Source organism: Pongo pygmaeus, chromosome 3 (genome assembly GCF_028885625.2).
Source record: "Pongo pygmaeus isolate AG05252 chromosome 3, NHGRI_mPonPyg2-v2.0_pri, whole genome shotgun sequence".
NCBI classification, from domain to species: domain Eukaryota; kingdom Metazoa; phylum Chordata; class Mammalia; order Primates; family Hominidae; genus Pongo; species Pongo pygmaeus.
The window spans coordinates 134,896,395-134,909,864 of record NC_072376.2 but is presented as its reverse complement, the minus strand read 5'-3'; the positions used below and the strand labels follow the sequence as shown (position 1 = coordinate 134,909,864).

Here is a 13,470-nt window from a genome sequence, read left to right as displayed (position 1 = left end):
TATTTGACTATATATATCGCATGTATATGTGCACATGTATGTATGTGTGTGCATGTGTATATATGTGTGTGTATCTATGTGTACATGCATTTATGTATATGCTTATATATGCTTAAATATAAGAGAAATGAATGACAGTAATGATACAAGAGACAGGAGGGAGGGATTATGATTATTTTGTTTTAAGGTACTCACACTGCCCATAAAGTGCTATAGTGTTACTGAAAGTAGACTTGGATTAATTATACGTGTACAGATGGTCCTTGACTCATAATGGTTTGACTTATGATTTTTTGACTTTATGATGGTACAAAAGAGGTAACATTCAGTACAGTCCTCAACTTATGATGGGGTTAAAGCTGGATAAACCTGTCATAAGTTGAAGATATCATAAGTCATTTTGACTTTTCAACTTATGATGGGTTTATTGGGATGTAACCCAATCATAAGCCGAGAAGCATCTGTAGACTGCAGTCTCTAGGGCAACCACTAAAAAAAAAAAAAAAAAAAAAGAAAAAGTAAAAAAAGAAGTGTAACTGATATGCTAAGAAAAAACAGAAAATGGGATTATATAAATGGCTCAATTAAAACCACAAAAGGCAGAAAAATGAGAAGACAAAGACAGGAACAAAGAGAAAAGGCAAAAAGTAGAAAATAGTAATAAATACAGTAGATATTAATTCAAAGCTATCATTAATCACTTTAAATGTCAGTGGTGTAAAATGATCTTAAAAGACAGACTGTCAGAGTGGATTAAAAAAATAAGATCTCACAATGTGTTGCTACAAGAAACCCACTTATGTATACATATTTAAGCATATATATTTAAAGACACATAGATTAAAAGTATACGGATCGAGAAAAATATACCATGCTATCAGTAATTTAAAGAAAGCAGGGATAGCTATATTAATTTCAGACAGAGCAGATTTCAAAGCAAAGAAAATTATCAGGTATAAAGAAAAAGAAGAGCATTATGAAATGATAAAGGGGTCTAGTCTTCAAGAACAAATAACAATCCCTAATGTGTACATGCCTAACAACAGAGTGGGCTGAGCATGGTGGCTCACACCTGTAATTCTAGCACTTTGAGAGTCGAAAGCAGGAGGACTGCCTGAGGCCAGGAGTTTGAGACTAGCCTGGGCAACATAGCAAGACCCTGTCTCCACAAAAAATGTTTTAAAATCCTGCCAGGCATGGTGTCATGTGCTGTGGTCCCAGCTACTTGGGAGGCTGAAGCAGGAGGATTGCTTGAGCCCAGGAATTTGAGGATGTAGTGAGCTATGATTGCACCACTGCACTCCAGCCTGTGCAACAGAGTGAAACCCTATTTCTTAAAAACAAAACAACTGAGTGTCAAACTATGTGAGGCCCAAACTAAGAGAAATGCAAGGAGAAACAGATGAATCCACTATTACAGTTTTAGACTTCAATAACCCTTTTATCAGAAATGGACATACCTAGCACACAAAAAAATCAATAAGGACATAGTTGAACTCAGCAACATCATCAGTCAATTGGATATAATCAACACCTACAGACAACTTCATCTAACAACATCAGAATACACATTCTTCTCAAGCTCACATGGAACTTTCACCGAGAGAGACCACATTCTGGACCAAAAAGCATACCTTAACACATTTTTAAAAATTATAAATCATGGCCAGGCACGGTGGCTCACACCTGTAATCCCAGAATTTTGGGAGGCCAAGGCAGGTGGATCACGAGGTAAGGCATTCAAGACCAGCTTGGCCAAGATGGTGAAATCCCGTCTCTACTAAAAATACAAAAATTAGCCAGGCGTGGTGGTGGGTGCCTGTAATCCCCAGCTACTTGGGAGGCTGAGGGAGAGAACTACTTGAACCCGGGAGGTGGTGGTTGCAGTACACCGAGATCACACCACTGCACTCCAGTCTGGGCAACAGAGCGAGACTCTGTCTCAAAAAAAAAAAAAAAAACTTATAAATCATAAAATGTCTGCTCTTAGACCACAGTGGAATTTAACCAGAAATCAACAACAGAAAGATACCTGAACATGAGTTGAAGAAAAAAATCTAAAGAGAAATTTTAAAATATAAAAGAAAATCAAAACACACTTATCAAAATTAGTGCGACACAGCAAAAGCAGTGCGTAGAGGACAATTTATAGAACTGAATGCATACATCAGAAAAGATCTAAAATCAATTATCTAAGCTTCTATCTTAGAAAACTAGAAAAAAAGGGCAAATTAAATCCAAATTAAGCAGAAGAAAAGTAATAATAAAAATTAGAGCAGAAATAAAACAAACAGGAAATCAATAGAGAAAAATCAACAAAACCAAAGCTGGTTCTTTGAAAAGATCAATAAAATTGATAAGCCTCTAGCCAGGACAACTAAGAAAAAAAGAAAGACACAAATTACTAACATCAGCAATAAAGGAGGGTATACAACAACAGACCCTATGGCTATTTAAAGAATACAGTGAACAAATCTATGCCCACAGATTTGATCACCTAGGTGAAATAGACCGATTCCTTGAAACATACAATTTTCTAAAATGGAGAGACGAAAGAGACAATCCAAATAGGCCTGCATTTATTAAAGGACTGGATTAATAACTTTACAAAACAAAAAGCACCAGGCCCAGGTGGGTACACTTGTGAATTGATAACTCTTAACAAGTTACCTTTAATTTAAAAAATGAAGCAACAAAAGGGCAAAATGGTTTTTAAAAAAAGTTTTCTACTACTAGACTCAAACTCTAATGGGACCAACTAAACCTGCAAAAAATAAAGATTATAAAGTGCATTACAATGCACAGTAGCTGACAGGTAAATTCTGACCTGGGAGAATGGGATAGGTGAAGAACAGACATCTTAAAATTTTTCACATTTTTTGCAGAGTTCACATTAGAGACTAAAAAGAAGAGTGATTTCATGAAAGACAGACAAAACACAGTGTCTAAGGGCATAGACTATCGAGTCCTACAACCTAGGTTTGACTATTGTCTTCCCCAGGATTACTGGCTGTATAACTTTGGTCAAATTACTTGACCTGTGTCTCAGTTTCTTCATCTTTAAAATAGGAAAATAACACAAGCTACCTCCTAAGGTTGTTGTTAGGATTTAATGCGTTATTACATGTAACGTGCTTTAGATGGTACCTGGTACGCAGTAGATATGATAGGAAAAAATCAGGTGGTTTTGTCACCAGCATTGAAAGAAAAAAGAGAACTCACCCGCATACTGGACCTCCGTAATTTTTTACGAACATCTCTTCTAATGTCATTCACAGCCACAGATTCTAACTGTTGGTAACGTTGAATTTCCTGATTTATGGTTCCTTCACTTGCACCTAATTTTCTGGATGCAAAACAAATATGGCAATTATTGTAAAGAAATAACAAAGTAAGATTGATTTTTTACTTGCTCCTTCTTAATTCTTGTCAGAATACCAAAGATGATTATATACAGACAAGCCAAAACGCTCAATAAGTTTAACACTCATATTTGGCAAACTGTTAAGAAAACAAAAAACACCTCTCTCTAATGTTTGAGGAAATGTGTCTTATCCATTGCTGCATCAAGAGTCTCTTTGGCAATCTCATGAAAACCACAGACCCGCTCTGCAAAAAAATGTCTGAATGTAAAATTCTACATATAATATAAGCCTTGGGTACGATTTTGGAGGAAAGGTATATTTTGCTTGAAGTCATTTTTTCCCCTGAGACCAAAACTCAAATTGTAATGTAAGTCAACAGGAAAATGTGAATCACTGCATGAAAACTTACAGACAAGTTTCAGACAATACCTTTTGCTATACAAAATGCATACAGTTGTGTAAGGTCCTTGATTGTTTAAAAGAAAAAAAAAAAGCACCAGTACAAGTATATGCAGATTAGAAAAGATGAGGCATGACCATTACCTTTTGGGAAAATAAAATTGCAAAGTTTAGCAACAAGAATATTTACTGTAATAGAAGAAGTATTACTTAGTAATATCCAGCAGGCAACAGATAAAGATTAATGGATTTATTTATATATGCCTGTGAAGATACATATAAGAGTAAATACACATGTAAAGATACATTATGTGATATAAACCGTCAGTCATAAAGTGCTCAGAAATAAGTTGTGAAAAACACTAGGACACTAGGATTTCATGCTTTTTTTTTTTTGGAGATGGAGTCTCGCTGTGTCACCCAGGCTGGAGTGCAATGGCACAATCTTGGCTCACTGCAACCTCCTCCTCCCGGGCTCAAGCGATTCTCCTGCCTCAGCCTCCCGAGTAGCTGGGATTACAGGCATGTACCACCACGCCCAGCTAATTTTTGTATTTTTAGTAGAGACAGGGTTTCACCATGTCACCCAGGCTGGTCTTGAACTCCTGACCTCAGGTGACCCACCTGCCTCGGCCTCCCAAAGTGCTGGGATTACAGGCATCAGCCACCACGCCCAGTCTCATGCCTAACTTTATCACTAATGAGTGTATGATCTTGACCAAATTATTAAACAACTCTGGACCCTGGTGATATCACAGATAAACTAAAGAGTTTGTATTAGACCAGATACAGTTTCTTCCACTTTTAACATCTTATGATCCTAAAATTAGGGAACATTATATTAAATTAAAAATCATTATACATACTTCAGATCATCTATTACTTTGGCCTGTTCATTCAGTTCTCTGATATCCACTATACGCTTCATAATTTTTCTTCCTCTAAGTTCTCCTGGCTGGCTAGCAGATGCTGCCTGTCTTCGATAATCTATGGCTTCCTGAAAAGTCAAAAGTGTATCTGTCAATACCACCCTCAAGTCACACAGCAAATCTATACTATCACAAAACTAACACCTTAAATCAAAGCATGCAAGAATCAAAACCATCTATATTAAGATTGGAATTCTCCATTGATTTAAATCCCTTCAATTTCATAAGGAATCTATTTAGTTGCTACCTACGTTTCCCCATGAGTGTGCTCTGCATGCTTTCAAATGGGACTGGCTAGACTGAGGGGAGCCCCACATCTCTGGGTCACACAGATACTCTGCAGGAACAGAATGGCGCTGATTTGGGGGTGTCAGGCCTAGTAGGTGATTTACAAGTCGCTGCCCAAAGGTGAGTTTGTGGCCATCTCCACTTATTGAACTTCCATCTGAACTCTAAGTAATAAACAGTAATATTAAATTTAAAAAAATTTCTTCCCAAGAACAAAACTATTTCATGGTATAATAGTTAAAAGATATTGAAAATAATTTTAAAAAATCAATACCAGAATGAAATCAAAGAGTAAGTTTCTTTTTGCCACAAAATAACTTGAAACTACAGAATGTATAGTATAGATGAAAATATATATTTTTAAAATGTATCATTTCGTGTATGCACTTTGCTTTGAAATTCATCTTGAACATCTTTATTGAGATATAACTCACGTACCATAAAACTCACCCATTTAGTATATTCACAAAGTTGTACAACCATCATTAAAATCTTAGTTGGGAATATTTTCATCACTCAGAACCCTCATGCCTGTTAGCAATTTCTTCCCATTCCCCACCCTGCCCCACTCCCTACTCACTTCAGTTGTAATATTATTATTTTACCTGTAGGTTAAAGCACAAGTTGGATGACAGTCAACAAGTAGCACAGAACTCGATTAAAAGACAGTATTATGAAATGTAGACACAGCGAACCACCACTCCCTTCTCTTCCTCCACAAATAGCAACTATAATATACTAAATAAGACTGAACAAAAAATATCCCTGTCTCAGGGTAAAAGCCAATCCTGAAAAATTCTAACAGTGAGTTCACTTACAGTATGGATAGTGGGAGACATAGTATCAACTTCATCCTCATCTGACAGGTCAGCTATGTTCACTGAATTTAAGTCAGCAATGTCATCTATGTCTTCCTCTCCTGTCAGTGTTGTAAGAGTATTGCCCAGAGCATTAAGCCTTTTGCCAATGTTAGGATCCATGTGAACATCAATCCCACACATTTTCCACAATACGTTGAGTGTCCAGGTTCCAGCACTACTGCTTTCTGTTTAAATAAAGAGGTTGCATTTTTGTTAAGTCCTGAGTATAGAAATTGAAATAACTTTACAAAGTAATAAAATGGATGATGGCCACATATAATAACTAATGTCTTTCACTGCTAAACTTGTCAGAAACATCAGACTACAGGATTGATTTATCTATGTGTACAGTGTGCATCTACTGTTTCCTCTGTATAGCACCTATTTTCTTTTTCCCTATGAACTACAGGTTCACTCCCTGGCCCCAAGCTGACCCACCATCCTATAGCTATAGTAGGAATTGCCATGACCTTAGCTCATTAGACAGAATTAATTAGGTAATTGGTCCAGGTGAAGGTCAAAGTTGGAAAAATAAGATATTTTGCCTGGACTTGAGGAAAGGTTGGTCCTTCTCTAATGACTGAGGGTGGAGAAACGAGACTCCACAGTGTTTCTTGCCATGTATAAGAAAGAGGTTACGAGTTAGAAGAAGAAGAAAAACAAGTAGCCAAGAGGGGAGCAAAAAAGCAAAGACAAGAGCTACAAAGAGTCTTGGTGACAGTTGGGATCTTGGTTCTAGTAGTTCCTAAGGGCTCCTAAACTGACCTGGTTCCTTCTCTTCCCTGAAATAACCATTCCTAAGTTTAACTGTAGTCTGAAAATATCCTTTTAATAAGCATCCCCTTTTGGTTAATCTAGTCTAAGTGGGTTGTTGTCACTTAAAAGTCCTGACAAAGATTTATTTGTGACCTCAGTTGAAAATTCTCTAACTTTTCCAGTTCTTTGTCAGACTCTAGGCCTTGGTGCTTTCTAAGGTAACTTAGGATGAGCACTAAGGCTAGGCTTGGGGAGGAAAACAGAACAGTAAGGAGAGACTGGCAATCTACTAACCTTAATCAATTTCTACCTCTCTGAACATTTTAAGAGCCCTTAAATAAGTATCTCTGTAGCTCACCCTGTCCAGTTTTATAACAAGCAAAACAATAAAAATTTACACTGTGCTATCATCTTAGTCAAGACACATTACCACTTTCATAGTTACCTCCTAACTGGTTTCCTAGACTTTTTTGCCCTCTGATCTTTGAAAGTGTTCCTCTGATAGTGTCGTCATTTGCCTTCTTGTTCAGAAACATTCAATGGCTAGCCTACCCACTACCCACCAAATCAAACTCCTTAATTTGGCATTTAACATTTTTCCATCTTATTTTTTTAAATAACTCTATTCTAGCTAAATTGGACAAATCTGAATACTGTGCTTTAACATCATGATTCATGTTATATTATTCTCTCTGCCTGAATTTTCTCTGGCCCACATCTCCCAGTTTTTGCTTAAGAAAGATTTATCCTGTCCTTTGAGTGCTTGTTTAAATGTTTGTCCCTCCATAAAGTTTTCTCTGATCCCAGTATTCTCCCATATTTGAAAATATTCTCTTCTTTTTATACATTTCAATAGCAACTGGAATTTTATGTTTTATTGTACATATCACATATTTCAATGTAATTTTGCTACACGTGCCTTAACTGCATTGTAAGAATTTAAAAGTATGGAGGATAGAAAGTGTATCTTATTCATTTTAATCTTTTCTAAAACATCTCGTAGTATATATATATATAAAATATATATTTTATATGTATATATTTATATATATTTATATATATAAAAAACACACAGTAGGTGTCTGATTAATAATTGTTAAATAAATACAAATGTTCTAATACAAAATAGTTTTTTTTTAAATTAGCGAACACCAGAATTAGCTTAGCCAAAAGATTCTCTTGCCATTAAAATAAAGGCAAAATTCTATCTTAACACAAAATAATGCTGAATGTGAACCTACCAGCTGCTGCTTGTCCTGTAGTTCTTGAACATACTTCATAGGTGCCATCTGGAACTACACCTGTACAAATATCACCCCAAAAATAGTTTTCAATAAAAATACACTTATGATTATATATTGTACTCTTTAATTTTTCACACAAGATTATTATTTAAATACAAAGAGGATTACTATCCTTTCTAGATTTTAGTTCTTAATCTTTGGAATGAAAGGGCTATCTTAATAACTCATAAGATCGATTCCATATTTCACAGTATTTTATTCTATGATTTAAATAATTTAACTGCAGTTTTAGCTTTACTTTCTGCATGTGATTTCCTTATTTGAGTGACAACACCTGGCCAACTCTGACACTCTAGATGGCTTATCCACTAATATCCAGGATGCTATGACAATTTGTTATCATAAATGAATGGCACTTTGAGAATGCAAATGACTTAAAATAGAATTTTGGTAACTAAGAGCTGCCACATTAGGTCAGACACATGATTCATCACTCTTACCTTCTCTTTTGACACGGAACATTTTATGAGAAAAAAAATGGTTGAAGACTATGATGTCAATCTCAAGATCATGGACCTATCTCCAGAATATATCTACTTTAACTTTGAAACATTTACTACCACTTGGCTTTAATCTGGCAACTTCAGCTTCAAAAAAGATGTTAATTAAATTCAACAATTTTACACGGTAAAAGTTGAAACAACTTTTAAACAAAGTAAACTCTAAACATACAATTAAGACCTTCCTCAGTCATCCTTAGAAGAAACTAAATATCAATTTAAACTCCAGAGTACATATATCTTTAATGTCCTTTTGTAATTCACTCTGAATCCTAAATTGGTATTCAAATGTTACTTAAATTTGAGCTTACTATTCATATTTTAGGTAATTTGGTATTACATTTCTGTCTTTGAAAAATTTCAAAAGGGAAAAATCTTTCCAACTTAGAAATATTACAACTTAGTTTGTGAGAGAGGATCTACTTGTTATTATGTTTTTCTTTTAAAGACTGCCAATAACTTTAACATCTAAATTATACCTTTGAACTGTATAGTACCTGTGTCTCACATACAAATTCTAATTAAGAAATAACTAGATTTGATTTTGGAGTATCACCCAATTCACCTTTGTAGTCATGGTTACGAATCTGAACAAATAAGACCTACATTACCCTTTCAAATCCAAGAATGCTAGAATGAAAAGAAAACCCTTTGAAATCTGAATAACATAACTGAGGCCAAGTGAAAGGAAGAATTAGTAAATAAAAAGGGAGACGAAAACTTTTAGGATTTCCTATCCCAAGTAGTACAGAATTTTTAAAAATTAAGCTTAAAGGCTAGGTGTGGTGGCTCACACCTATAATCCCAGTGCTTTGGGAGGTCAAGGCCACAAGATCACTTGAGGCTAGGAGTTCAAGACCAGCCTGGGCAACATAGTGAGACTCCATCTATAAAGGAAATTTAAAAATTAGCCAGGTATGGTGGCATGTGCCTGTGGTCCCAGCTACTTGGGGGGCTGAGGTGGGAGGATTGCTTGAGCTCAGTAGGTCAAGGCTGCAGTGAGCTATGATGGCACCACTGCACTCCAGCCTAGGTAACAGAGCAAGATTCTGTCTCTAAAAAGCAACAAAAACATTAAGCTTAAAAAATGAATATATAAACTCATAGAATATAGAGCCATGATGAATTAATAAGGAATATTACGATTTTTAGACATAGATCTGAATCCTGAAAATGAGGACTAAGAAATCAACTAGTCTCTTCCCCATAATACCTGTAGTTTCTGTATCACAGACAGAATGATGACTTGGAGCAACCATTAGGCTGAATCCAGGATGGTAATTTTTCTGTTCTGATGACCAAAGGCTACCTAGGTTTTACAGAGAGCTTGCAGACATCTAAACTTCTGATGGTTTATTTTGTCTAAATACACATTCATGATATTGTCCTAATATTTACTAGCTACTTAAAATTGTTCTTTGAACTCTTCCTATAGACTGTCCTTGCTAATTTTTAATGCATTTCTCAATAAACATTATCACCTAGAGAAGAAATTTTACTGGGTCACTTTTTTTTCTAGAGTATGTTTTAAAAATGACCTGTTAAAAAAATTCTAAGGCATAATCCTAACATTCCTTATTTCTCTGCCCTATACACATCACCTTTGTTCAGAAATATTGAGGTATACTTATTACTAATAAAAACTATAAACTAGTAAACTAATTTGTCCATTTTATCATTTGGAAGTTTTATAAATATGTCAATTACATAACTACTCTGCTTATCTCCTTCTGGCCCCCTCCCAAGAAACCCAAACAATAAGCATGTTACAGAAGCATGTCAGTTAGTCCCCTCTAAAACCCAAAATAAATTATTCTGAGTATCATGATTACCAGCATGTTAGTGTTCTGTATTAACAGAATATATACTGAGGTGCTAAATTATTTGTTCATGTTTTAATGTATATTTCTGATTCTAAGTAAGAGCATATTTCTCATTTTATATCTTATGCATCTGCCCTTTAAGATAAACTGTTAAGGAAATGGTTTACTTCCTTTTTTTCCAAATATATTCTACTTATTTCAATAAATACAATGATGGTAAAGCTGTCACCTTAATAAAAGTCACTAAGTTTAAATTTATTTTTGTCTTTTATTAAAAAAAACAAAAGATATGTTTTAGTGATTTTAAAAAAACATGTATAACTATTGTGTAAAATAATAAATCTATAAAGATTTCTGTTGTAGGCTGATATAGGTCTTTTGGATAATAGGCATGAGTATTTCCATATCAAGTCTTCTCAGTAACCTGAAGTATTTCAAATAAGTACTGGTATTTTACCTATAATTATCTAAATGCAAAGTATCTGATGGGGCAGTACACACTGCCTTCTAAAATGGCACCTTGCCATACGGAAGGTATTTTAAACTGAAGCAATTTGAGAAGCAGCAGATGCAAGAAGGACTTTAACTTTCTTCTGAAGCAGGTCATATGAACCACATGTGAGAGATGCCCTTCCTATACCCCGAAGAAAGGAGCATCCTCATCTCCAAAGTGGAGGGACACTGAGAGGAATCTGAACAAACAGGCCTTGGTTAGTTTCCCCCAATTTACTACCCTTAACTCATACCCCTTTTTATTTTCTCACATTGCTCTACAACTCTCTACTCTTCATCAAACGTAGCATAAAAATACTCAGGTTTAACCATTTCTTTGGATCTTCATTTCCTTATGAAGGCTCCGTGTCACAAAAAAAACCTCATATTAAATAAACCTGTATGCTTTTCTCTCATTAATTGGTCTTTTATTACACAAGCCCCAGCAAATAGCCTAAAAGGGTAGTAGGAAAAGACATTTTTCCTTCCCTACACACTAAAACCAAAACTTTTTCATTTTGAATGCTAAAACTTCAATTTTTGTAAAAATAATAGAAATTTTCCCATTCCTCAGGGGAACATCACACTCTGGGGACTGTTGTGGGGTGGGGGGAGGGGGGAGGGATAGCATTGGGAGATATACCTAATGCTAGATGACGAGTTGGTGGGTGCAGCGCACCAGCATGGCACATGTATACATATGTAACTTAACTGCACATTGCGCACATGTACCATAAAACCTAAAGTATAATAATAATAATAATAATAATAATAATAATAATAAAAAAAAATACTTTTAAAGCAAGGCCCCTAAAAAAAAAAAAAAAAAAAAAAAAAAAAAAAAAAAAAAAGGAAATTTTCCCATTCCTCAAAGAAAGTCGGAAGTAGAAAGATTTCCCTCTAGTGGAGAGAGGAAAAAATTACATAAACAATGGGCTACCGCTTTCTAAAAAGTAAGTAATTTAGTTTACAAGATTGAGGAATTTTAGTTTACAACCTTTTAACTCCTTATTTATAATTTTTCTTTATTATTAGGATTAATGATGCTTTACCAACTCTGCTATAATATTTAAAATATAAAAATATATACAAATAAATTCCGTATCTTCAATATGGCCTATAAACACAGCTTTAGTTATACCCAACCTTGAATATTATGGAATTGCAGGAATTCATGTTACCCTCTGCACTCCTACAAATTTGAACATGTGGATTTATTCACGTCAATATTAATTCAGGGTGGAGTTCCTGGTCCTGGCTATTTACAACCTGTTCCGTGTTTTATGTTGAGTTGGATATTGCACATTTATCATTTTCTTTCAAGATTCCAACAGGTCAAAAATGCTTTATCTGGTCAAACATGGATCAATTACAGGAAAAATCAGGGACTGTGTAAACATTCAAATGTTATAGTACCAAAAAGAATGCCTAGTTGGTTTACTTACCAAAACTACTCAATGCTGTAGTTTTTCACAAATATGGTTTGTTACCTGTAACTAGAAATAGCCCTTCTTTCTCAAAGTCTAAAAACATTTGCTATATCTAAGCATCTTTTAATTTCACAAATGGAGACTTAATGTTTTATTTTTTAAGTTCTAAACTGTATATAGAAATAAAAGATACTCACAGGCATTCATCACTAAATCCCCATGAATTTCTGGTTTCCAGTCATCCCATGATGTCTCAAATCCATCAGCAAAACGGATACAAAAGTTTTTGAAATGCCCTTTGCTAACCAGAGACTCTGAAGAGCACGCAGTGATGAGAGTACTTTCAATGGTTAATACCAAAGCAGAACCAGTGTCAAGGTCTCCAGTATGATTAGACTGCAAAATATATTAAAGAAGAAATAAGACAAAAGGTGACAATTTTTTAAACTTAGAAATCCTCACAGGATTCATAGGAATAGAAAACTAGAAACGGTCAAGCCTAGATATGTTCATTAAAGAGCAGCTTAGAAAGATGCCTTTTAAAAATTAAATTGCTCAAGTGAAATGTACTTGCCATGTGCATTTTTTTTCTTACTTAACATACAAAGGGCTATCTACATTTCTATCTCAAGCCTCTCTTTTAGTTGTGGGGAGATGCTCTCACTATGCCACCCACCTGTGGTGTTTATGGCCTTCCTAGGCAGTGCCCATTATGCTATTAAAAAACTACTATATTTCAGTTCCTGAAACACAAACATACCAATGCTGCCCATCCTCAACCCGAAGTTTTTCTTAACACTGTCTTACCAAACAGAATCCTAAAAGATAAATTAATTCAACAACTGGTTACAAGTTATTAAGGTAAATTGTAACAGTAAAATATAGATCTCTGTATTCTTTTGTTAATAACTGTTGCTTCTTGGCCTGACAGGTGTTCATAGCCTTTTCTCTCTCTCATACACACGTGCATGCAGTTACATATTCCGGAGAATTGGTCCTAAGTTGCAAAGAGAAAATTCCTGCTTTATGTACACATTGCTCTGAAGTTTCATTACCATTAAATATTACAGTATAAAAGCATTTTGGAATTCTCTACTCTATTACAGGTAAGTTTATTAAACAGTATTTTTAAATGTCCTTTTATTTCCATCTTATAAACAAGTCCATATCAATGACTTCCTTGTTAAAAAAGAAAACAATAAAATGATTCTGAAACTAAGCTGCTTCTTATGAAGGTAAAAATTAAGAGTTATCTGGTGGGTATCAATCTTACCACTATTCTGAAGCATATAAGAGTGCTTCAGAGAAAAGTCCCATGAGATTC

At 34.8% G+C, this 13,470-nt stretch overlaps 1 protein-coding gene across 26 annotated transcripts in view; it reads right to left on the bottom strand.

Moving 5' to 3' along the window:
• The window catches only part of BLTP1 (bridge-like lipid transfer protein family member 1), a 215,674-nt gene that overhangs the window by 39,411 nt on the left and 162,793 nt on the right, over positions 1–13,470 (bottom strand). For 25 of the 26 annotated variants that reach the window (XM_063664090.1, XM_063664083.1, XM_063664080.1 and 22 more), the window contains 5 exons: positions 12,344–12,542; positions 7,839–7,898; positions 5,800–6,026; positions 4,631–4,761; positions 3,223–3,346 (listed from right to left, as the gene is read on the bottom strand). In XM_063664090.1, coding sequence (XP_063520160.1) covers positions 3,223–3,346; positions 4,631–4,761; positions 5,800–6,026; positions 7,839–7,898; positions 12,344–12,542 — 741 coding nt within the window. Of the gene's footprint in view, positions 1–3,222; positions 3,347–4,630; positions 4,762–4,944; positions 5,146–5,799; positions 6,027–7,838; positions 7,899–12,343; positions 12,543–13,470 lie in introns of all 26 variants that reach the window. The other variant, XM_054484950.2, reaches the window with a different exon arrangement.